We start from the raw sequence: 25,862 nt of genomic DNA, 5'->3' as shown, positions 1-25,862 counted from the left end.
CCATCCCAGGACCCTGAGATCATGACCTGAGCCGAAGGCAGAGGCTTTAACCCACTGAGCCAACCAGGTACCCCAGTATTTTTTTTTTTAAGATTTATTTATTTGACAGACAGAGATCACAATTAGGCAGAGAGGCAGGCAGAGAGAGGAGGAAGCAGGCTCCCTGCTAAGCAGAGAGGCAGATGTGGGGCTTGATCCCAGGATCCCGGGATCATGACCCGAGCCGAGGGTAGAGGCTTTAACCCACTTAGCCACGGAGGCACCTCATTTCCTGATAGTATTTTTAAAATCTTTCTTTCTTTTTTAGAAGCATCCTTCTCTATTCAAGGTCATAAAATAGTAATGATGCACTATTCTAAAAGTTTAAGGGTCACTTTCATGTTTTGGTCTTTAATTCACCAGGAATATATTTCTGTGTAAGGTAGTTCTCTATTTCATTTATTTCTCCCCATATGGAAAGCCACTGGTCCTAAGACTATTTCAGAGCAATCTGTCCTAACTTCCACTGCTCTCTGGCGCCACCTCTATTATGCATCAAGATCTCATTAAGAGGGAATGCTTCCTACTCTGTCCGATTGATCTGTCTGATTCTCGCTACAGTATCATATGGCTTTATGATCTGAAACCAAGTAAGGCAAGACCTCTCTTCTGTTTAGATGTGTATTGGCTATTTCAGGACTTTTGGTGACCAAAAGGAGAACCAGGGGGCTTCTCGGGTGCTAGTGACATCCTGTTTCTTGACCTGTGTTCAGTCGTAAGAAAATTCACCAAGCAGCACACTGAGAAACTGGATGACTGGCAGTGAGATGAGAGAGGAGGCCAGCTCACAGAGAGACGGGCTGCCCTGCTTAGACTGTGAGCTCCCTCCCAAGGGGAAGAGGGTGCCCCTAATGGGCAGAAAAGGGCAGTGACATAACTGGATTTAGTGTTTAGACAGGTCACTCCAGCTACAGAACAAATACAAAGTGGACTAACGCTGGGACACCAGCTAGAAGGAGACCACATCGGCCCACGAAGTAGAAGGATGGCCTGGACCTCACATCCACGGAATTCAGTGAGGAGAAGTCATGGAAAGATTTTAGGCTTGAGAAAATGAGTGGCTGATGGTCCCAGTTACCAACGGAAGACCATCTGGAGCAAGGGGGTGACGGAGTGGAAGGACAAGTGGGTTTCCAACATGCAGAGATGCTTACAAGACAACTGGACAGAAGTGGGGAGATGGGGTGCATGGGTGGCTCAGTCATTAAGCATCTGCCTTTGGCTCAGGTCATGATTCCAGGGTCCTAGTATTGAGCCCTCCATCGGGCTCCCTACTTGCTGGGAAACCTGCTTTTCCCTCACCCACTCCCCCTGCTTCTGTTCCCTCTCTCACTGTTTCTGTCAAATAAATAAATAAAATCTTAAAAAAAAAAAAAAAAAAGTGGGGAGATGGATTTAGCTATCCAGAGCTTCAGGAGAAAGATCTGACCTGAACATGAAATAGGAAAAAACACTCATAATCCCTAAAGACAATTACTATTTTGGTGTATTTTCTTCTTTTCTCCTCATCTTATGAATAGTTGTTTTGCACGGACAATCCTGTTCTTCTAAAAATGAGAATACAGAGATGCCTGGGTGGCTCAGATGGTTAAGTATCTGCCTTCAGCTAAGATCATGAACCCAAGGTCCTAGGATCGAGTCCCACATCGGGCTCCTTGCTCGATGGGGAGCCTGCTTCTCCCTCTGCCTGCCGCACCCCCTGCTTGTCCTGCTCACTCTCACTCTCTCTCTGACAAATAAATAAAATCCTTTTAAAAAATTAACAAAATAAAAATAAATAAAAATGAAAATACAAAAAAATGCTTCTGCCTTAACTTTGTCAACAATTTCACATTAAATTGCTTTCAAATATAAAGCAAGTGAAGGAAAGAGACTTCAATCTAATTGTTCTCATCAACTGAACTTACAAGAACAAACACAGCCAACACTTCACTGAGCCAGCCGAAGGTCACCTACCTGGCCGCTTCATTTTAAACAGATCACCACCTGGCAGTCCACAGATGGCACGGCCTGTAAATGTGTCAGATTTGGCCAACATGTTAGTCTGTTTGTTTTTTAATCTCAAGTAGTTGCTAGCTAGTATCACCTAAACGCCAGAATTTCTAACTTTTCTTGAGGGAACAAAAAGAGAACCACAAGATTCAGCATGTCTCAGCCACATTCCAATGCAGCAAAAGTGGAGAAGCAGCAGCGTCCGCAGAAGCACGCGCTCTGCAGGTCATGCTCCCTGGGGTCTCCCGGCGCCGGCACACATGGCTTCTACTTAGCTCCGACAGCATCCATGCCTGCGACCTCTGATGAAAACCAGTATCAGATCTCAAAGGTACGCAAAAATGTCTTTTAGCAAAAGGCATGCATGATCAGTTTCCCTACAACAGGAGAGAAACAAGGGTACTACCATCTACCATTCGCTGCCTGCCCACTAATGCTGAGAGGAGACGCTCCCTCACGGAGCTTAATATGCAAACTCTTGGCTCATTGTTTTCAGACAGCAACTCACAAAAGGAATGAGGTCAAATAGACTCAATAAAGCAAAATTCTGACAGCTAACCTAACTGAAAAAAAATACAAAACACAGAAGTCTGGGGGCGCCTGGGTGGCTCAGTGGGTTAAAGCCTCTGCCTTCGGCTCAGGTCATGATCCCAGGGTCCTGGGATCGAGCCCCGCATCGGGCTGTCTGCTCTGTGGAGAGCCTGCTTCCTCCTCTCTCTCTCTCTGCCTGCCTCTCTGCCTACTTGTGATCTCTGTCTGTCAAATAAATAAATAAAATCTTTAAAAAAAAAAAAATTTAAAAAAAAAAAAAAAAAAAAAAACACAGAAGTCTGGGGTCCTGGCCATCAGGGCTCTCCTGAGTGACAGTCACTGGGGGCTGCTTGCCTGGCACGAGTGGTAAGATGGAAGGAGCCCTGATCCTGGGCTCAAATTCTGTCACCTCCACTTACGTAACCCAAGTTCTGTTTCCCTAACTCATAAAGCAGGGACGAAGGCATTTATCTCAACAGGCTGCTACAAGGAGTCAGAGAATAAAAACATCCAACATCAGCACAGTCTCTAGGTTATACGGGATACTTTAATACCAAGTAGCTATGACCAACACTTCAAACAGATTCTATAGGACACCTCGTTTCCAAGTGAGCCTAGAACATGTGAGTGGACCAGTGGTCTCAACCTTCCCATGCACACAGCAGTCTCACACACTACACTTCTGGCAGCACACTTAAGAGGGACGAAAGATTTAAAACAACACTGAATGTACCAACAGCATCTGGCTCAGTGTCACACGTGCCCAGCTCTCTTCCTGTCTCACTCCATGCTGCCTTGGATGAGCTGTTGGCTGCCTTGACCAAGCTCTCTTCCATGCTCCCAAGGCCCAGGTATTGGGTCTGACCTCGCACAGCTGCAAGAGCATGCTGTATCCTTTCCTTTCCTTTTCTCAGAGAGAGAGAAGAGAGAATCTTTTTTTTTTTTTTAAGATTTTGTTTATTTGAGAGAGAGAATGAAAGAGGGAGAGCATGAGAGGAGAGAGGTCAGAGGGAGAAGCAGACTTCCCGCCAAACGGGGAGCCCGATGTGGGACTCGATCCTGTGCCTCCAGGATCATGACCTGAGCCAAAGGCAGTCGCCCAACCAACTGAGCCGCCCAACCAACTGAGCCACCCAGGCGCCTGAGAAGAGAGAATCTTAAGCAGGTTCCATTGCCCAGCACTGAGCGCGACACAGGGCTTGATCTCACAACCCTGAGATCGTGACCTGAGCCCAAATCAAGAGTTGGATGCTTAAATGACTGAGCCACCCAGGCGCCCCTGTATCCCCTTCTAGACCAACCTGAGCAATACTCTGGGCAGACAAGGCTAACCACATTATTTTACATAATGACCACAGTTTTGGAGGCTGCCCAGGAAGGGTCTGAGGTTTACTAGGATGGACCAGCGAACAGTCCATGGCCCTGAGATGAGGCACAGCATGGGTAAGGAAGATCCACTCTCAATTTCCCAAAACTTTTCAGATACTTTTGGGGGTGGGGGGGCGTCACAAAGCAGTTTGTGCAAAAGGGCTACAGCCACTGATTTAAGGAAGATCCGCCATGTAAGGCTGGTGGGATCAGGGGGCAATGGGGTCTGCGTACTCATGCAGAGAGGGATCTGCTCTATCCACTTACGATCATCGCCGCATCACACTGCTACAGATGTCTCTAAAGGCTCTAAGGAAAAACCTTCCCTGTGTCCTCTGAGCTTCTGGTGGCTGCGGGCAACCCGTGGATCTGCTATGCGTGCAGATGCCTCACCCCGGTCTCTGCTTCTGCCTTCACATGGCCTTCTTCCTTCCTGGGTGCGTCTCTTCTTATAAGGACACCAGTCATTTTGCAAGGAGGGCCCATCCCAATCCAGTATGACCTAATCTTCGCTACTTACTTCTGCAAACAGCCTATTTCCAAATACGGCACATTCTGAGGTTCTGGGTAGATAATAATTTTGGAGGGAAACTAGTCAATGCAGTAGATACCGATACAGAAATATCCATCTTCCTAATCATTCACACCGAAGTATTTAAGTCTTAATTATCCGGCCCACATATGTCTTCTCCTTCAACTAAAGAGGTGAAAGAAAAGAGAACCCACTAGCTGGTCCAGACAAGATTTTTTGACTCCAAGTGTTTTTCTACTAGTTAAAAAAGTAGTAAACTACATATGAGGGAGACGAAAAAAGAAGAAACAAAAATGTCTAACAGCAGCAGGGAAGGGGCAGGGGCAATAAAAGTCGGGGGAAAAAAGACGAAACGATCAGTAGACTTTTCCAGGGCTACTATATTAAAAACTCTAGCAATCAGATATTTGATTCCTCTGCACTAGTATTTTCAGAAGAAAGCAAACTAGCATGTATGCCACCAAAGAGTTGTCAGTTTTAAAAGGGCCTGTTATGTGCTCATACACACATGCTGAAGACCGGATGCTTGATACACAGTAGTACTTAGAAGAAATCAGGGGCGCCTGGGTGGCTTGGTCAGTTTAGCGTCTGCCTTCAGCTCAGGTCATGATCCCAGAACCCTGGGATTGAGCCCTGGGTCGGGCGCCCTGCTCAGTGGGGAGTCTGCTTCTCCTTCTGCCCCTCCCCCTGGTCATGTGCACGTGCGTGCACTCTCTCTCTCTTGCTCGCTCACTTTCTCTTTCTCTCTCAAATAAATAAATAAAATCTTAAAAAAGAGAGAGAGAGATGAAACCCTGAAAGGTCCGTGTAAGGAACCATTTAAAGCAAACACTGAGGTTAGGAGTCTCTAGCTCAAATGGCAGGTACTGGTGTTAAAATAACCTTCAAAGTGCTATAGACTATGCCACTTGGGTGCATAAAAGAAGGTAGGAAAAGGTATGAAAAACGACGAAGACCCAGATCAACCCATATGTTCCCATTATCCACGCCCAAACGAAAGGGAAACCTGCTGTGTTTTGGCCACACCAATTACCTACAGAGCAGCATGTGGTCAAGCCGAACAATGCTTCACTCCATTGGTTTAATAAGAGGAAAAGGAGTAATTCAGCTATGCTAATGGGTAATTACACAGGAGCTGCCCCTCACGTCCCGCAAAATATGCCAGTTCGATAATTATATCCCCAAACTTAATCCTTCCACCATGAATGTGAGTAGGAGGCTGGGAACATACGTTTGCAATCTGAGTACAGATACCCATCCTGCTCCTTTGCTCCCTTCCCAACCATGAAGCCACATTCACAGTATTATCTGGTCATCCTCCTACAGCCTGGTAGGTGGTGGAAGCAGCATCTCCCTTCATAACTCTGCCAGCAACCTAGATGCCACCTCCTCCTTCCCCACTACATCTGTCCATCATTTACCTTCTAAATAGCTAGTGGTCAGGGCACTCAGCTGGCTCAGTTGATAGAGCGTCTCTTAATCTCGGGGTTGAGTTTTTTAATTACTTAAGTTAATTAATTAATTAAGTTAAGTAATTTCTGCCCTCCTGTTGGGGGCAGAAATTACTTAAGAATAAAATCTTTAAAAATTTTATCCTTAAAATTAAGAATAAGATCTTAAATTTAAAATAAATCTTAAAAAAAAAAAAAAGCTAGTTGTCTGTACCCTCTTCTCCCTCCTCTGCACAATGCCCTACTTTAGACCCTAATCTTATACCTAGACCCCGTCTATCACTGGCTTATCGCTTGCTTCCAGTCCTGCCCTCCTGATCAACCATCCACAGAAACCTACCTAAAATGTCAACTCAGGGGCGCCTGGGTGGCTTAGCTGGTTAAGTATCTGACTCTTGATCTCAGCTCAGGTCATGATCTTGGGGTCGTGAGACTGAGCCCCACGCTGGGCTCTGTACTGGGCATGGAACCTGCTTGGGATTCTCTCTCTCCCTCTCCCCCTGCCCTGCCCCTGACCCCTGCTCACACACACTCTCTCTCAAAACAATATAAAATATAGGAAAGAAAAGAAAATGTAAACACAATCACTCCCAACCTAAAAAAACTTCAGTGGCTCCCTGAATGCTACAGACAGGATTCAAATGCCTTCACATACCATAATGGCCTACCTCTTCACTCCTTAACCACCAACACCATGACAGTGAACTATTTCTTGCCACCATGCTCATGAGGCTGCCCACTCTGACTGGACTATCTCTTTCCATATGCTTCTCTCAGCTAATTCCTCTTCCTAGCATGTAAAGTCTTGAGATTCCACTCAGATGCTACCTCTTACAGAAAATCTTCCCTGTCTTACACTCTTAGAAAATGTTCAAGATTCTGCCTCCCCCCACCCCACCCCCACCCATTTCAGGGCATGACTATTAAAAACACAACGCTGTAACAAAGCTACTTGTTTCTGGGGCACAAAGCACATATCTGACAAAAACATAGTATCTAGAATATATAAAGAACTGTCAAGGGGTGCCTGGGTGGCTCAGTGGGTTAAGCTGCTGCCTTCGGCTCAGGTCATGATCTCAGGGTCCTGGGATCCAGTCCCGCATCGGGCTCTCTGCTCAGCAGGGAGCCTGCTTCCCTCTCTCTCTCTCTCTCTCTCTCTCTCTCTCTGCCTGCCTCTCTGTCTACTTGTGATCTCTATCTGTCAAATAAATAAAAATTAAAAAAAATCTAAAAAAAAAAAAAAAGAACTGTCAAAACTCAACAATAAAAAAATCCAATTAGAAAACAGGCAAAAGAGGGGTGCCTGGTTGGCTGAGTTGTTAGAGCACGTGACTCTTGAGCTTGGGGCGGTGAGTTCTAGCTCCATGTTGGGCAGAGAGTTTACTGAGAAAACAAACAACAACAAAACCCAAAACACAACTACCTGTTTCTGTGCCTGTCTCATTTTTGCATTTCTAGTGCCCCCCACATAGTAGGCATTTAATAAATGCGGAATTAATGAATTACTATTTGGTTGGTTCTACTACTCAGTGCTATGTTTCACATAAATGTACCTAAGCCTTGTAACTACCCCGTGAGAGAACAAGCATCATTCCTACTTTACAGATGAGGAAACTGAGGGTCGGAGTAGCAGGTGAACACCAATCTCTCGTGCCTTCTCTTCCACACACAGTCTAACCCTACCCCACTCCCTCACCCTGGTACATTCTTACTCACTCTCCAGGTCTCCGCTTTAATGTCCCTTCTCCTCGGAACTGTTCCGTTATGCCAAAAACCAAGGCATGTTTCTCCTCACACAAAGTAAAATCCACACATCTCAGCATGACCGCCAGGCTCATGTGTACCTCCTCTGCCTGCCGCTCCCCATGCTTGTGCTCTCTCTTTCCCTCTCTCTGACAAATAAAATCTTAAAAAAAAAAAAAAAGAAGGAAGTCTATACTATACTCAGAATATAGAGGACCACATCTGTTTGCTTTGCTGGTCTGAAACCTCCATGCCTGGATGGCCTGTGGGATCCTGACTAACACAAGCAGTCTATGCTTCCTGAGCATATGAGTGCCTAAGGAGGAACACTTGTTTGCACCTGATACTTTTCCTTTGTCTCCTGTGCCATATTTGAGAAATATAACAATATCTACTACATGACAGACATAGAACTTAATCAAGATGGTCCTATATTTTGACACCGGACAGTATAATTACAGATCAAATGCCTAACTGCTACGGTCTGAATGTTTGTGTTGCCCCAAAATCCATGTGTTGAAATCCTAGTCCCCAAAGATAATGGTATTAGGAGGTAGGGGTCTTTGGGAGGAACTCATGTCATGAGGGCTGAGCCTTCATGAATGGAATTAGTGTTCCTGTAAAAGAAACCCCACAGAGATCCCTCACCCCTTCCACCATTCAGGTATAGCAAGTAGACAGCACTATGAGCCAGGAAGAGGGCCCGCAACAAAGCAAGAATCCCATCTTGACATCCCCAGCCTCCAGAAGTCTAAAAAATAAATTTATGTTGTTTATAAGCTATCCAATCTACAGTATTGTTACAGCAGCCTGGAAAGACTAAAGACTAATGAACACAGAAATGTAAGCCCTGGACATCAACATGACAGAAAGACAGACAAGCAGACACTATGTCTCCCAGTGCAAGAACACAGCACTAACTACGAAGTGGTCTTGCCAAAAGAATCAATCCCGAACATGATCAAACCTCTAGTCCAATTAACAGTTAAAGGATAGAAGAACACATTAAACTAGAAAACACATGTCCACGCAAAGACACACATGTGAATGTCTGTAGCAGCATTATTCACAATAGCCAAGAAACGGAAAAAAAAAACCCAAATATTATCATGCGGTGAATCAGGAAGAAAAAAATGCGTCTCTCCACACAATGGAATAGTATTCAGCCACAAAAAAGGAATGGGTTACTAATACCTGGTACACATGGATGAACCTCAAAAGTTTAAGTAAAAGCTACAGACACAAAAGACGCCATATTGTGTGATTCCATTTATATGAAATATCCAGAAAGGGCAAATCTATAGAGTCAGAAAGGAGATTAGAGGTTGTGTGGGGCTGGAGGTGGGAATGGGAATGAACTACAAATCAGCACAAGGGATCTTTTGGTGGGGATGAAAACGTTCTGCAGCTGGACTGTGGTGACAGTTGCACTGTACACTTAAAACGGGTGAATTTCATGAAATGTAAACTGTCCCTCAATACGGTATTTTATAAAATGGAGCCTAGAGAAAGAGAAGGAATCTGGGGCACCTGGGTGGCTCAGTCAGTTCAATGTCTGAGTCGTGAGGGTCAAGCTCCGTGTGAAGACAATCTAATGCTGCTGTTTTGAGGGGCTCCTTTCAGGTGACTTCTGTTTCCTTGGGGAAGAAGTCAGAATATTTACTTTAACAGAAAAGAAACCACTACAGTGTTATTATGGAACGACCACCATTATACTTATGAAATATGTTCACGGATGAAAAACATTAAGTAATTTAGCACAACAGGAAGAAAGCAATTACCAGAATTACACCAATTCAGTGTGTTTCTACCACTGAGGTCAATATATGTTTTTATCTCTACCAACACTGTCAGTATTTACCCAGTGATGCTGACCACCTGACATTTTAATTCTAGAAATATAGAAAGAGCACTGGATTGGGAGCCAAGAGACATGGCCCAGTGTGTCCTATTACTAGCTTTGTCTCTAATTTATAACCTATCTGAATTCAGTTACTCTACATAATTTAAGGATCCTAACCTATAAAATGAAAGCATTCTGAAAATCAGGAGTTCTTAAGTTGGAGTCATAAGCCTTGCCACCGGGCAAACTTCAGTAGAATTAAAAAGTCCCAGAAATTCCCCAAGAATGTTTTGTCTACATTTCTACCTGCACTTCTCTGGGGAGAGGTTCTATAGATTATAACAGATTCTCAAAAGGAGTCAAGACTCACCTATCTCCCTGCACTTAAGAACCATTTTAATCAGGATAATTTTTACTTACAAACAACAAAAGCTGAGAACCAAAAGTTGGTGCATGGGTCTGGCCAGGCCTTTTATTTATTTATTTTTTTTAAGATTTTATTCATTTATTCGACAGGAATCACAAGTAGGCAGAGAGGCAGGCAGAGAGAGAGAGAGGGAAGCAGGCTCCCTGCCGAGCAGAGAGCCCCGATGCGGGGCCCGATCCCAGGACCCTAGGATCATGACCCGAGCCGAAGGCAGAGGCCTTAACCCACTGAGCCACCCAGGCGCCCCTGGCCAGGCCTTTTAATCTGCATTCTATATTCTTTAAATTCTACCTTCACAAAATACAATGCTCCGTGGTTTGTTAAAGGGATGTGTTTTAGTAAGACGAACCTCCTATAATCCTACAACTTCTTAGAAAATTATACATTTTGAAAAACACGTACAAGGCTTTGGGTCATAACGACTTACTTTTCTACTCCCCAAATATAGTAACCTGCTGAACCGCCTGGAGGCACGTTTTAGCCTTAGATGGCTGTTAGCTGTGAGGTACAAAGTAAGATCCAAAGGATCATTCCAGGCCCATCATAGATCTCTTCCCTAGACAGACAACGACATGAGTGAGGGAGAAGAGAGCAGGCTCTCTAATTAGAAACACATTTTTAATGTTGGTTTTTAAATTCTCGGTCGTGTATTTCCAGCAAGATTTGAAATTCCTCCTGGAGATTCCAGCTTTCATCAGTCCAGACGGCGCCCTAAGCCGCACCGGGAAACTGAAGCTAAGGTTTCGCATACCTTCAAGGGGCACAAGAGGATGGAAAGTGGACACCGCAGACAAGCGAAGGCGGGGATAAAAGTTAGAGGTGCAAAGGGAGGGGGAAGAGCTGGTCGCTACCAGCTGGGAACCTAGGGAAGCCAGCAGGGACTGCAAGCGCGGCTTCCGCAATCTCCGGGATTATCGCCGCAGTTCAGCCCCTTTCCCTCTGAGCCTCAGCTCGAATCTTCCTGCCCCTTCCAGACGGCCCGAGGACCCCCGCCATTCCCACAGTTCCCAAAAGAGCCCTCTCAGAGAAAGGCCGCGCCGGGGGGAAAAAGGGGTGAGGGCGATCGCTCAGAGACGACCCCCCCCCCCACCGTGGGCCAAAGCTGCCCCCAGCTTAGGAGAGAGGCCTCGGCCTCCGCCCCTCGCCCGGCCCTGGCCGGCCCTGACCGGCCTCACCTTGAGCGCCAGGTGGTGGACGCGGCCCAGGCCGGGCTGAGCCAGCAGCTGCAGCAGCCCTAGCAGTGGGAGCAGCCGGACGCCGGCGACCAGCGGAGGACAGCGGGAGCCCGAGGGGCCGACTGGCTCCGGGACGGCCATGTTGTTCCAGCATCACCAGCCGCTTCCTCCCCCGCCCACTTCCGGGGGCAAAGGGCGGCGACTCCCGGAAGGGCCTGGAATAGGAGGTCGGCGGCGGGCAGTGCGGTGCCTGAGGGGCTGTTTCCCGGGGGCTTGAGGCCGGGGAAGTGGCCGAGGGGCCGAAAGTGGCTACCTTGGGGCCATTCAGTTTGGCCTCCGCTGTGAGGACTTTCGGTTTAGCCGGAAGGGGTGGAGCCCTCCCCGCGGTGGTGGTGGTGGGGGGAGATGTTTGAGAAATTTGTGGTGGTTGCCGTGGCAACAGTGGCCGAGCAGGACGCTCCTCCCCCTCTCCCCTCGCGGGGCCTCTAGTCCGCGGGGCAGAGTTTTGCAAGCGACCTTGGGCCTGCGAGACCGCGACCGCAGGGGGATCCGCGTTCTCTGCGGGTGGGAAGTCTGACTCCGTGGCGACAGCACCGTGCGCGGCCGATGGGCGGACTGGCTTCAGGAGCGGCGCTGAGTCGGTGGAAATTACCGAGTCCCCGGCGTGTCCTAGGTCCCTCGGTTTTGTTGGGGCACCTCACACTAAAATTTCAGACGAAATGGTTGCGGTAATACGATTTACTGAGCCATTATCGGGTACCTAGGCCCTTTGTGTGCATTACTGAATTTGATCCTTGGAACAATCTGGGGAGGTAGGGGGTAGGTGTGATCGTTATCCCCACTTTACAGGTAAGCAAACTGAGGCTCTGAGACGTTAAGTCGTTTGTTCCACGTTGACAATCAAAAGGAAGCCTTTAAATGCTGCGTTATATTACCTCGAGAGTCTGAGTCTCCACGTTTTTCTCTGAATTCTGCGTGGAAACTTTATGTGCTTCTCATCTGTGGGCTTTATAGGGAGGTCTTTATAGGAGATCTTCAGTAGCGAAGGCAGTCGTTGGGTCCCTTCTATCACCGTTTTGTCAAGAAGTTACAGAACATGCTTATGAAAATTGCCAACAGACTAGCCAGGTTTCGTTTTTAAATTCTGTTTTAGCTTGCCTTAGAAGCGATGCATGCTCCTTGTGTGAAATCAATCAAGTAAAAAAGGAGAACGTAAAAACCACGAGTGTGTTTTATGACGGAATGCCATTCTTGAAGTTTTAATTGGAACTAGGAAATGAAATGAACATATTTTAATATTTAATATATTTTAATGGCCCTAACGGGCTGCACTCAGGTTGGAAAAAAAAAAAAATCAGTTGGGAAAATACAGAATAGGGAAAGGAAGAATGAGGGAGTCAGGGAACTAGATTTTTTTTTTTTTTTTTTTTAGCTGTGTGCAATTTTGGTGAAATCATGAATCTGAATTCCTCCCTTGAATAAAACACTGGTACAGATTCTGTCACACCCTCTGTAAGGACGAAAGTAGGGCACTAAGGTGGAGCCAGGAAGACAGAGGCACTGTTTACTAGTTGGGGAAGCATATCTCTTCTTTCTCCAACCTGGGATCTTTGGCCGTCTATTACATACATACTAATCTTACATCGCTGAACAGAATTTTTATCTGATCTTACTACGCCATTTTACAGACAAAGAAACAGAACGAGAAACCATTACTTTAAGAATTCAAGATGATAGCAGTTAAATTTAGTTATCAAGTGATTGAATTTCCAACTATTCTGCTCAGTACTTTATATATACATTATCTCATTTAATGTCACAAAAACCTTATAAGGTATCTATTTTTATTCCACTTTTTTAAAGGATGCGGGTGGGTTAGATTACTTTATTCAAGGGCCTCTGCTTATTTATAAATGACCCAGATGGACCGCTCATTCAGGCCCCAACCACAAAGCCCAGTTTTCATCTCTCTCCTGTGTTGTTATAAAAAATCATTTGCATATTAGGCTGGAAGGGTTCTTAGATAATCAACAGATGCATCTAGCTGTTTAGCAAATTTGAATACAAATCCAAGGCACTCAAATGACTTGGTCAAGATCATACACCTAGTTGTTAATCTTCTGCAAGTATCTTTAGAACCAGGACTACAACCTCCTCTGCGTCAGACCTGGGTCTGTACATCTCGTACTATAGCTTGCAAGGTTTTCTAAGTCTTACCATTTTTAATCTTTTAAAAGATTAAAATCCCAGAATATAAGTAACCAATGTGTTATTAAATGAAATGCTAGGGGCACCTGGATGACTCAGTCATTAAGCATCTGCCTTTGGCTCAGATCATGATCCCAGGGTCCTGGGATCGAGCCCAGCATTCGGCTGTCTGCTCAGTGGGAAGCCTGCTTCTTCCATCCGACTCCCCCTGCTTATGTTTCCTCTCTTGAAGTCTCTCTCTCTCTCTGTGTCAGATAAATAAATAAAATCTTAAAAAAAAAAAATGTTAGAAATAACTTCAGAAGGCACTTTAAAAATCAGCAAAATGAGAGAACATAGTAGGAACATAAGTGGTACTTTCTTTTTGGCATCAAGAGATTTCAGAGATAGCTGATTCTCACTTCACTGTGAAAGTAGTTCAAAGAAAAGGTGATTTTAATTGCAGTTTCATTTTCAAAGGCAGTCTGCAATGCTTTGGAGTATTTCTGTTGTTTACTTTTTAAAGCAAGGTGCCGTTTTTGAGACTCTCTGGTTTTCAACTCGAATATACTAATAGGCTTCTAAAAATGGAATGATTAGGAAGAGTCTTAATTTCATTAAGTGTTAATAACCGCCATGAAACATTTAAGTAGTTTATAAAATAGAAAGCTTTTGTCTTTTAGTTTCTGGGAAACAATTTTACAAGGGCTTAAAGTTGGGTTCTTATTCTTTTTTTTTTTTTTAAGATTTTATTTTTTTATTTGACAGAGATCACAGGTAGGCAGAGAGGCAGGCAGAGAGAGAGGGGGAGGCAGGCCCCCTGCTGAGCAGAGACCCCCCCCCCCCAGATATGGGGCTCGATCCCAGGACCCTGAGATCATGACCTGAGCTGAAGGCAGAGAGGCTTAACCCACTGAGCCACCCAGGCACCCCTTATTCTTTGCTTCTTTTCCCTTGGGAATTACTATGTGACCTTCACAGGGTTATTACATACCAATGGTATCTATCCAGAAGTTTGTAAGGAATCGCTTCCTTCAGGTATTTCAGAGCTATATTGTGCCAGTCATTTGTTTGAAATTGAGAGAAGAAAGGGAACACTAGTTACAAAGACTTAAAGTGAGGGGCGCCTGGGTGGCTTAGTGGGTTAAGCCTCTGCCTTTGGTTCAGGTCATGGTCTCAGGGTCCTGGGATGGAGCCCCACATCAGGCTTTCTGCTCAGCAGGGAGTCTGCCTCCCCAACCACCCCTCTCTCTGCCTGCCTCTCTGCCTACTTGTGATCTCTGTCTGTCAAATAAATAAATAAAATCTTAAAAAAAAATAAAGACTTAAAGTGAAGTGGGTTTTAGACAATTACTTTTCAAATTTGGTGAAAACTATCTTGGCAATTATATTTAGGCACATAATTTCAGAGTTTCAAGAAAAGATTATTTGCATAATCATGATGCTGTAACTGGAAACAGACATGTTGAGTAACAGAACAAGTTATGCCTGCTTCTCCCTGGCACCATTTTCAAAGGGACATTAAACTTCTAGGTATCGACTGAAAAAGCCTGGAGGAGCTGGAAAGACTCTTCTCCTAAACCTGACTTTTAACCTCGCTCTCTTAGTCAAGTCTATTTATTTTTCCATTTCCTCTAACTTTGCAAGATCCACTAAAGTTTGCCACTAGTAGTTGAATTTATAGTTTGAACCTAGTACTATTAATGACATTTGATACCAGTTTAGAAATTTCCAGAAACCTTCTAGAAATGAGTGAGTTAATATTTGGTGGTTGTAATAAGGTATAATTGCCATTTATTTTTATCAAAATAGTTGATATTTCAGACCAAAACCCTCTGTAAACAATGTGTGAAGAACCAGAGGTGAAATTGGTGAAATATCACTTTCATTCTTTGACTTGAAACGTCGTTTCTTGGGTCATGGGGGAAGCCATCAAATCTTCTCGAAGACAGCCACCTTGGAAAAACTAGGCCCTGGCATGTCTTAAATCCTGTGAGTCGGAGAAAAGCATAAAGTTCACTTCCCCTCCATTTGGTGGCACAGTGTGTAACTTGCTCAGCCGCCGGACAGCTGGCTTTTCCTGATTTCATGCACATCTCCATAGACCTTCAGGGGAATTCCACAATCAGGTACAAAAATTGGTTGCGTTTAAGATTCTACTCACCCTAGAGTAGCTACTTTTATCCCACTCCAACTTTTTCCACTTGACTGCTTTCTTGGGTCCTTAGTGAGAAGTCTGAATGCTAAACAAATGGCGAATTTTAAGCTAGAAACTAGCGGAAGCTATTTTAAAGGGGAAAAAAATCCCGAGAGGTTCATTATGAACAGTACTTCAGCAACAGACAACCAATCAATTGTAGCTCAGGCGAGCCACTTTGCCGCATTAGATGTGCGTCGAGGATTGTGTTCTCTGATACAATAAGTAAAAATCCTCCAGAAAGCAAGAGGAAAGGAAGAGGACCCAATATTGGGGCCCTTGTGTGCTAAGCATTTTACATATATTCTTTAATCTTCAAAGCGCTGCTACAAATCTCCGTGACTCGGAAGTAAGTAGCATTATTTCCATTTTTTAGAGCTCTCCAGCTCTCCGTGCAAGGCTCTCCCAGTCCGCTATCACCAAAGCCCGTGCACGCTGCCAGTTGCTTCATTCAGCCTCAGGACAACCCACGAGGTCCCTGTTTCACCACTGAGGAGCCAGAAGTTTGGTTTAAGTTAACTTGCAAAGGTCACACACACACGCATCTAGTAAGTAATGGGACACTAAAATCTCGATTTAACAGTTACAAAACCTATCTCCTGTAAAATGGATAAGATAGAGATACCTATACATCAAAGGTCCTGAATGAGATGTTTATTATTTGCTAGCAGCATTAGAATTGTTAAAAACCGGGGCGCCTGGGTGGCTCAGTGGGTTAAGCCGCTGCCTTCGGCTCAGGTCATGATCTCAGGGTCCTGGGATCGAGTCCCGCATCGGGCTCTCTGCTCAGCAGGGAGCCTGCTTCCTCCTCTCTCTGCCTCTCCGTCTACTTGTGATCTGTGTCTGTCAAATAAATAAATAAAATCTTTAAAAAAAAAAAAAAAGAATTGTTAAAAACCCTAGTACAATTCTTGGCCTCTAACTACATAGTGACCAGTATAGGGTCTCTAATAATGTCCACGCAGTCAGACTTTTTGACGAAAATTTATATAGTCACCCACCGAGATCAGAACTTTGTAAATCAGTGTTCTTCAAATGTTCCTGAGAGGTGAATCAGGTTGGCTTAACCCCAGCTGATCTGTGTAATTCACGCACTTACATACAGAGAGTTCAGAATACCCCGTGTGAATATGGATTACTAAGTAGGTTTCATCACAGTGATTTGTTAATAGTGAGAATTCTTTGTCTTAGAATTATTCCCTCACCATAAGAGAAATGGAAGTGGATTTAGTTGTTGGAAAATACTGTGCTGTATTTTATCTTTTTTAATTTTTTTCTGCTGGGTTCTCTTTATCCTGACCTGCATTTGTTTCCATTGCCTTGAAATCAGATTTCCTTTACTCTCTCTCTCTCTCTCTCTCTCTTTTTTTTTTTTTTTTGGAAGATTCTGATGTTTTCAAACCTTTTCCAGGCTACTGCCCAAACCTAATGAGGTTAAAGATATTTGCAGTGTGGTCTAGTTAACCTGGTTTCAGATACGTCTGCTACTGTGACTTCTAATGTGTTCCTATAACTATTTCCTGCTTACTCACCTTAAAAGGTTTCACTGTCATGTGGTCTTTTTTTCTTCGGCTGTCCCTTCCTCTTCTTTACCTTCTTTAGAGCAGAGGGTTGTTTTTCCTTCTGATTAGCATATTTTCACAACTGGTCACTCTGTTTTTGAGAAGTCTCCAAGAACTCAGTCAAGATTAGATCATTGTATTTGACTAGGAAAATATTTAAGCATTGGCAGGAAGGAAAATTGAGTTGATTACTGAGCAAGGTCTTGTAAGCTAACCTGCATTTCACTTACCATTTCCAAATAGCAAACTAAATTGTGAGGCATTGTTTGAAATTCTAAGCCCTCCAACTCACTCTGGCTATTAATCGGCCTTGGGAGTAAGTGGGGGGGGCCATCCTGATTGTTAATAGTCTAGCAGGCTCCAGAGTAAAGAATTCTCAGCTGGTTAACAGTGAGAGCAAAATATTTAAACACACACACTAAAAACAAATGAGTAGGGGGCGCTTGTAGCTCAAAGAAGACCAAAACCGTTTTGACAGTTTAAATTTTTTGTTAACTGTGTCCAACAAAGGAAGTAGACTTGTAGGTTTATCTGCAAGGGTTTTCAGCTCCACCCTTTCATGGAGGAGAATGTAAACTTGTTGAAGCTGGTGGTTGGGTGGTGGGTGGGTATTGGAGAGATATATCATTGTGCAATATTTCTAAAGTGGGGCCCATTTTAGTTCAAAGTTACTCAGAAAATCCTGTAGTATTAAATAAGAGAGAAAAGTGCAGGAGAGAGGACCCAGTGATTCAGAAGAAAGTTGGAACTCCAGAAATTCAACATAGCTTCTTGGGAATATTCGTGTAGACCTTTGAAACACAGAGAAAGAAAAGGGGAGTATCTACCTAAAAATCAAGTCAGGAGGAGCTTGGCTGGCTCAGTTGTGGGAGCTTGCAACTTTTGATCTCGGCTATAAGTTCAGGCCCCACTATGGGTGTGGAGATTACTTAAAAATAAAATCTTGAAGAAAAAAAAAAGTCTGCTGTTTCCCCACCAAATTCCGGGTAACAGGTGTTCATCTCCTGATCCTCACCAGCACAGGGTAAGATGGACCGTTATCACCTCCATGTGGCAGGCGGGGGTGGGGGGGCGCTCTGAGCTTCTAGAGAGAGGTGGAGTCATTGTCTGAGGCCACCCAGCTAGTACATGCCGGAGGTTGGATTGGAACCCAACGCGTTAACTGTGGACCCAGCGTTTTTCCCACTAAGCGGCAACGTGATTTCACGTCTGAGCGTTTCTTGGCTGAACAAGTTGGGAACCACTGGTTTCAGAGATCGAAAATCACTGCTTGTAAGCCCTGCATTCCTTCCCCAGCCACTCAGAGCGGCTCGGTCGCTCTTGGCCTCGACGTCCCTCCCTATCTGTATCCTCCACGGCATCACCAAACCAGGCCCCACTCCCAAAGCACAAGTTTGCAGGTCACCTTGGGCCTCCGCGGCTGCTGGGCGCTGGGAAAAGAGCATCCCGAGCGAACTCTGATCGGCTCGAATGGGTGCCAAGGAAAAGTATTGTCCTTAAGTCCAAATTGGTGCTTGGCGCAGGGGAGCAACCTCAGGCCTCGGTAGAGCACCGGTAATAACAGGGGCCGGCTTCGTTCAAAGGCGAGGGGTTGTTCTAAGAGCAGAGAGTGTGGTCGCTAATGATAAAGTTGGCGGGGGCAATTCTCCCGGTTCCCGGTCCCGGACGCCCTCCCGCCTCCCTCTCCGCGTCTTTCTGGACCCCCGGGCGGTGCGGGCTGGCTGGAGGGCGCCCAGGAGGAGGGTGGGCCGGGGGAGGGGGCGGGGCGCGCGCGTGCGCGAGCTGTCAGGCCGGCCCCGCCCCCGGCGCGGCCCCGCCCTCTCCCGCCGCCCCTCCCTCTTCCCCCTCCCCTCGCTCTCCGGGTGTGGGGCGGGCTGGCGGGCGCTGCGGCGGCCGCGGCGGCTGCTTCCTCGGGCCATTTTGCTGAAGAGCGACGGGGAGGAGGAGCCGCTGAGGAGACCCAAGGCGAGGAGCGGCGAGCCAGAGGAGGCAGCGGCCGCGCGCGTGCCGGGCTTTCCTCGATCGCGGGGATCTCAAGGGGCGAGGGGACCGCCGGGGAGGGGGACCGGAGAGCCGCGCCTGCCGCGCGGCGCGCCCCTTCCCGCCCCCTGCACCATGAGCTGGGGCACCGAGCTCTGGGTAAGTGAGGGGCCGGGCCCGCCGGGCTAGGGGGAAGGTGCCTGGCGCGCCTGGGCAGGGGGCGCGCGGGCGGGACTGCCTCGGTGGAGGCGATGGCGCGCTGGTCGGGGTCCCCGCGGCCTGCGGAGGAGACGGGGGGGGGCGCTGGGTGCCCCTCGTCGGCCTCGGCCCAAGTAGGAGGTGCAAGCCAGATTCGCCCTTCCGAGGCGAGGGGAGCTGGTGTGAGTACTTGGCCGCCAGAGGAGGGGGCACGGATCCGGGTCCCCCCGGCGGCCAGAGGAGGGGGCGCAGATCTGGGGCTCCTCGGCGGCCTGAGCTGGGGGCGCGGATCTGAGTCCCCGGCGGCCCGGGCAAGGGGGCACGGACCTGTGTCCCCCCAACCCCGGTGCTTGGGTAGGCGCCCGGGTCCCCCCCCACTCCGGCGGGCTCGGCAGGAGGTGCGGATCTGAGTCCCCCCCGCGGCCCGAGGAGGGGGCGCGGATCTGGGTTCCCCGGGCGGCCGGGGCAGAGGGCGCGGGCCGGCCTCCCTCTCCCCGGCGCCCGGAGGCCAGTGTGGTGTGTGGAAAGAGCAACCTTAATCCCTCGGGGCGAGTAACCGCTGCGCGGCTGACCAGCTCCGAGGGGGGCGTGGAGGCCCTCGGATTTTCCCGGCTGCGTTATTTGTTCAGGCGCCCCAGCAGCGAGTGCCTAGGGCTGTTCCCCCGGCGGAGGTGCTCCTCTCGGGGGCGGGGCGTCCTTCGCCCGGCCGGGTCTCAGGTCTTGGGTTTTGGGGTGCAGGGGCGAGAAGTGGTGTCTTCCCTCTAGAAGCGAGGACTTTTGACCTGTGGCGGCGCGGGGCGCACTTGTAGTTCTAGAAGAGCAGCTCAGCTCAGATCCTGGATTTGCGGCGGGGACTGCGGCGTTTGGCCTGGAGGGGAGAGTAATCCGAATTAGGGGGAGAGCTTGTGGGACCATGTTCAGGGGGAGGCATTCGCGGGAGAAATCATTCTTTAAGTGCTCAGAGGGAACAGTTTAAAATGGGGAAGGTTGGCGGCGTGGGGAGCCCTCTGAGATCCTTAACCTGGGACTGCGGATGGGTAAACAAGGCGCGCCGTGTCTGGAACCTCTTGCTGGAAGCTCTCTCCCCGGAGCCGGGCGACCAGGGGATGCCGAGGCAGTGCACAGGCCTCCCCGGGGAGGGGAGGCTGTGGCTGGTGGCATGGAGCTTGTTTCTCTGCCTTTCCCTGGATTCCCGGGGAAATCACTGGGCGAGGGATGGGCATTGCGGTGTCCGGGGGGAGGAGTGGATGAAATCTCTCAATCATTGCTCTGAAATGTTCTCAAGATGAGCCATTTCCCATGATGAACTCAAAAAGTGCCTCCTTTCGGAATTCCATTTGTAAAGGGTGTGGAGGAGAAAGTGTGGGGTGGTGGTTGCTGTCTGAGCTGAGGCCAAGAAATCTCACGTCAAAATAAAACAAGGTTAGAGCAGCTATAGAAACAGCGCATCCTCCCTTAATTTTTTTCTTTTTTTCTTTTTGGCTTTAATTGTTTTTACATAACCGTTTCTTAGGCTCAGAAACAGCTACTACCATTGACACCAAAATCCTGAAGGCAAAAGCTCCCTTAAATTGGTGATTTATTCTATAAACATTCTCTTGTCTAAAAGGACTCAAGATTTCAGCTGATGTTTACAAATATTAATTTAAAAAAATAACTGATGGTTTTAAATATTTGTACATCTTAGGCAAAATCTATCATTTAAGTGCAGTGTTTCTTCCCTCTTCCATTCCTTCTCCATTCCCTTTGGCTCTTTTTAGCTTATTTGGGGTGGGGGGAACAAATCAGAAGTAAATTTTATCAAGATAAGAGAAATCCTGGCACGCTCTCTTTTTGCTTGTTCAAACAAGAGAAAGGATCGTGGAGGAAAAAATACAGTATTTTTTAAGTGCCATAGGCAGGGTTAAAGGGGCTGAGTACAATGTGGACATCCCAGGGATGTTAGTAAGTGGAATAAAGGTGACCGGAAAGAGAAGGTAGCTGTGAGAAGAAAGTAGTAGAGCAGCTCTAATCACCTGCATTGTTCTGTATACTTCTATTAGGGGGCCACAGGAGTGGGAGGGAAAGCAAGGACAGTGTTGTTGAAAATAAATAGGAACCGAAATATCTGTGATATATGATATGAAGTCCTGATTTGGTTCAAAATAAATTGGGGTAGGGATGTTGGCAAAACGGGAGTGGTCAGGAGTTGGTGATTGTTGAAGCTGGGTGATCGGCATAGAAGGGCTCATGATGCTGTGCTTTCTACTGTGTACGCTTGGAATGTTCTACAATAAAAGTGAGTGGAAAAGATTTCTAAGGAGGGTGTGTGTGAAAAAGCATTTCACTAGAGTATGAGCTTTTGGGCTTGAGTGGTTTATAGTTTAATAAGGGGAAAGGAATAAACACATTACTTGCACTAGTAAAAGAAGTGCAGTATTCGAGTTATAGGGTGAAATGCTAAGAGATTTAAGGGCAACAAAATGTCTCTTTTCTGCCGCTTTATTTTATCAGTATTTGAGATTTTTTAAAAATTGGCATAATGAAGGATTCTGAAAAAGAAGCTTCCAGTGCTTCAGTGGTAAGAGACTGGGTGAAGTGTCATGTTGGGCAGCGCCCCAGACAGCCCAGCGGAGAGCAGTCATTGAGGGTTTTCCCTGAATGGTGGCTTGGACTCATGCACGTGGGTAATGAGATAACGATAGGGTGCAAAGCCTAAGTTGGTAGAATTATGTTTCTAGGTGGGGGGAGGCAGCGCTATGGTTTGGATGGGCATGAATTATTTGTAACAGGTGGCTCCATAGACCTTCACAAGTACCACCAGGTTTTACACATTTTTTTAGGGCTTTAGTCAAGATCAGCACAGGCTCTTAAGACCCACGGGTTTCTAATGGGCACTTTACACTTGCAAGGCCTGCTTTCAATGCACGTCCTCCTTTAGGTGAAGTACAACCTTTCTTTCTGGGGCACCTGGGTGGCCCAGTTGTTGAGTGTCTGCCTTAGGCTCGGGTCATGATCCCGGCATCCTGGGATCGAACCCCATGTTGGGCTCCCCAGTCGTCGGGGGGCTTGCTTCTCCCTCTCCAGCTCTCCCGTACTTGTGTTCCTTCTCTATCTCTCTGTAATAAGTAAAAGAAATCTTTAAAACAAACAAACAAAAAAAATCCTTTATCTCTCTCTCTCTCTTTTTTTTAAACACCTCTGTAGGGTTACACGTTCATATTCCAGGAAACTTTGTGAAATCATGAAATGTCAGGAAGTTATCATACCACTATAAAAATGAACTCAAACCCGTAATTTGTAATACCTTTATTGGATTAGCTTGTATTTAAATGGAGGCTTTCCATTTTTGTATCAGAAGTTCATAACAAATGGCTGTTTTAAAGTGATTAGGATATAATTAAGTAGTTTCTGTACAACTCTTAAATTTTTATTTTTGTGGTTTTTTATTTTTTATTTTTATTTTTTTTTAATTTTTTAAGTTAACTCCACATCACACATGGGGCTTAAATTCACAACCTGAGATCAAGTTGCATGCTCTACTTGCTGAACCACCCCAGGGTCCCTCACCCCACTGCATATTATTCCCTTTTAATCAATTCTTAATTTTTTAATTGAACAATTACTGTATGCAAGATACTGGTCAACTCATGTCATATACATTGAAGGATATCTGCTTATTTTGGTGGAAGAATATAAAGTACGTTTTTAACGCTAGTCTGCAAAATCAGAGTCAGGAGAGAGATTTATGTTTCTGAGATTAACCAAACTGCATTTACTCAAGCCTTTGTTACTAAAGGTAATGTTAGGGACACCTGGTGGCTCAGTTGGTTAAGCATTTGCCTTCGGCCTAGGTCCTGGTCTCAGGGTCCTGGGATCGAGTATCACATCGGGCTCCTTGTTCAACGAGGAGTTTGCTTCTCCCTCTGCCGTTCCCCCTTCTTGTGCTCTCTCTCTCTGACAAATAAATAAAATCTTTTTTTAAAAAAAAGTAATGTTAATAGTGTAAATTGATTGCACTGGCTTGTTTAAGTTGTGACTGATCGTTGGAGAAAAGGCCAAGCAAAAATTTCTCACATTTGAATGTTTTTTTGTTACTTACTTAGTAGAGGGAAGTGACAAGTTACTGAAGTATCACTTCAGCTTTTTATTCACTTGCTCATTAATGCAAAGTATAAATAAACCCACTGGAAATTTTAGCTTTCCTCATAATTATTCTAATCTTTTCTGCTAACAAATGACTAAATGACAGATCCCAGTTTTGTGGTCTCCCAGTGTCCTCTCTGCTATCTTCATTGCTTTACTTTGGTGCTAATAAGAAACGGAGTCACCCAAAATATCAAAAGCAAGAAAGCAAGCAGAGAGGTGTTTTTAACCTGAGTTTCTAAGGCAATGCCAGGCATGCAATGTACATTTCACGGTATGTTGACTATGGTGATACTGATGGTGGTGTGCACTTTGTAGAGACAGCCGTGAAGCACTTTGTAGAGACAGCCGTGAAAGAGTTATCTACCAACTGTACTGAGAACAATGCCTGACTCATAGTGGGAATTCAGTAAATATTTATTGAATAAACGAATGGATCTTTTTTCCCCTTTTAACATTTGCTTTTTTTAAAGTAATGGGAGGGTAGTTTTAACACCTTTCTGCCCTTTCGTAGTTGTAAACATTTTTGATAACTTTAGGCATCTTTTTTTTTTAATGGACTTTATTTTTTAGAGCCATTTTAGTTTCACATGCAAATTGAGTGGAAGGTACAGAGATTTCCCATATACCCCCTGCCCGCAAATACGCACAGTCAGGTAACTTTTTCACTTTTATTTTTATTTATTTATTTTTATTTTTATTTTTTTAAAGATTTTATTTATTTATTTGACAGATCACAAATAGGCAGAGAGCCAGGCAGAGAGAGGAGGAAGCAGGCTCCCTGCTGAGCAGAGAGCCCCATTAGGGGCTCGATGTGGGGCTTGATGCCAGGACCCTGGGATCATGACCTGAGTCGAAGGCAGAGGCTTTAACCCACTGAGCCACCTAGGCACCCCCCTTTTTCACTTTTTAAAGTAAGGCTTGAAGACTTATTTCCTCTGGGGTTCATGGTGCTGATGCCGGCTGTGTATGAGTGTGTTTGATTGATAGAAGAACACTTTACACTGAGTTAAAATTGTAAACCAGGCATTACTGATTCTTTCTTAATCTTGGAGTAATTGACTTAATAGTTCCCGGTTTAGGAGAATGAGTACCTCTTCTTAATGCAGGATGCGAAACACAGGGCAGAATTCGCAAAGACTCATAGCTCTTCGCTTCTTTGTTCTTAAGCATTCAGAGATTTCCACTTGGGATAAAACATAGCCAGACCAACAGGGGAGAGAGAGACGTTCGTAACTGCCGGATCTGTGGCGAGTGGAGCAGAACGGCCTTAGAAGACAGGCTAAATGGAGTTTAATTCTGTCATCCCTGCCTTGTCATTACATGGGCTTTGCACCACCTTTTCTGGTTAGTAGATAGAAAGCAAAAATGGGAGCTCTGGTAGTCTTGGTTCCCTCATCAGCTTGTTGACTTCACTTTATCTAGACATAAACCTGAAAATTTGTGTAAACGGCATTTTTGGTCAGTAACACTGTACTTCAGGCACTCTGACGGAGTTTTGTACATGTCTGTGCTTACCTTATAATATAACTCGTGCTTTACATCTGTGCAACATGGAAAATGCTCTCCAGAGGACTATTCAAGGATCACCCACTTCCTAGCTAAAGCTAATATTGTGTTTCCTGCAAGTATTACTCATACTTGTTTCATCAACACCGCCCACATTGAAAAACAAGGCTTTATTTTGACACTTAAAAATTGCAAGCTACCAAGAATACATGAATGCCCTGGGAAATTAATCTAATTAGATTTTAGAATGTGGGTGTGAAATCCTCTAGAATTAGTGTTTATAATGAAATATTTGTTTCCTTTTTTAGTAACGTATACGTGTACTAGTTTCAGGCTACTAATGTGTCTCATTAAAAAAATGTTAAAATCTGTGGCTATCTAGCTGGCCCAGTCAGTAGAGCGTGTGACTCTTGATCTCGGGGTCGTGAGTTTGAGCCCCACATTGGGTGTAGAGATTACTTAAGAATAAAATCTTCTAGGGGCGCCTGGGTGGCTCAGTGGGTTAAGCCTCTGCCTTTGGCTCAGGTCATGATCCCAGGGTCCTGGGATCGAGCCCCGCATCGGGCTCTCTGCTCAGCGGGAAGCCTGCTTCCTCCTCTCTCTCTCTGCCTGCCTCTCTGCCTACTTATGATCTCTCTCTCTGTCAAGTAAATAAATAAAATCTTAAAAAAAAAAATAAAATCTTCTAAAGGAATGTTAAAATCACAAAAGACCAAATTATGTATATTATATTACAGAATTTTGAGAGTATAAAAGTTGGTGGGCTTTTTTTTGGAGAGTATACAAGTTTTCTTGTTTTTGTTTTTGTCTTTTTAATGTATTTATTTGACAGAGAGAGTGATCACAAGTAAGCAGAGAGGTAGGCCGAGAAGCAGGCTCCCTGCTGAGCAGAGAGCCCGATGCGGGGCTTGATTCCAGGACCCTGGGATCATGACCTGAGCTGAAGGCAGAGGCTTTAACCCACTGAGCCAGCCAGGCGTCCTGAGTATACAAGTTTTTAATA

The 25,862-nt window shown here is 45.7% G+C and overlaps 2 protein-coding genes across 16 annotated transcripts in view; one reads left to right on the top strand and one right to left on the bottom strand.

Annotated features, from left to right (window-relative positions):
• Window positions 1–11,494, bottom strand: part of GPR107 (G protein-coupled receptor 107) — a 65,596-nt gene extending 54,102 nt beyond the window's left edge. The window contains exon 1 of one of the 3 annotated variants that reach the window (XR_004383686.1): window positions 11,102–11,347. Coding sequence is in view for 1 of the 3 variants with exons in the window: in XM_032866087.1 (XP_032721978.1) it covers window positions 11,102–11,242 (141 nt within the window). In the remaining 2 variants the exon portion in view is untranslated. Of the gene's footprint in view, window positions 1–11,101; window positions 11,348–11,414 lie in introns of those variants that run through there. The other 2 variants (XM_032866088.1, XM_032866087.1) reach the window with 2 other exon arrangements.
• A 7,409-nt stretch (window positions 11,495–18,903) lies between these two features.
• FNBP1 (formin binding protein 1) overlaps window positions 18,904–25,862 on the top strand; it is a 140,805-nt gene continuing 133,846 nt past the window's right edge. For 12 of the 13 annotated variants that reach the window (XM_032866075.1, XM_032866085.1, XM_032866084.1 and 9 more), the window contains exon 1: window positions 19,040–19,186. In XM_032866075.1, coding sequence (XP_032721966.1) covers window positions 19,163–19,186 — 24 coding nt within the window. In that variant the 5' untranslated portion in view covers window positions 19,040–19,162. Of the gene's footprint in view, window positions 19,187–25,862 lie in introns of all 13 variants that reach the window. The other variant, XM_032866086.1, reaches the window with a different exon arrangement.

This window comes from Lontra canadensis, unplaced genomic scaffold (assembly GCF_010015895.1).
Source record: "Lontra canadensis isolate GAN:19392208 unplaced genomic scaffold, GSC_riverotter_1.0 scaffold30, whole genome shotgun sequence".
Taxonomy (NCBI): domain Eukaryota; kingdom Metazoa; phylum Chordata; class Mammalia; order Carnivora; family Mustelidae; genus Lontra; species Lontra canadensis.
Note: the sequence above shows the minus strand (reverse complement) of the source record. Positions and strands in the feature narration are given on the sequence as shown.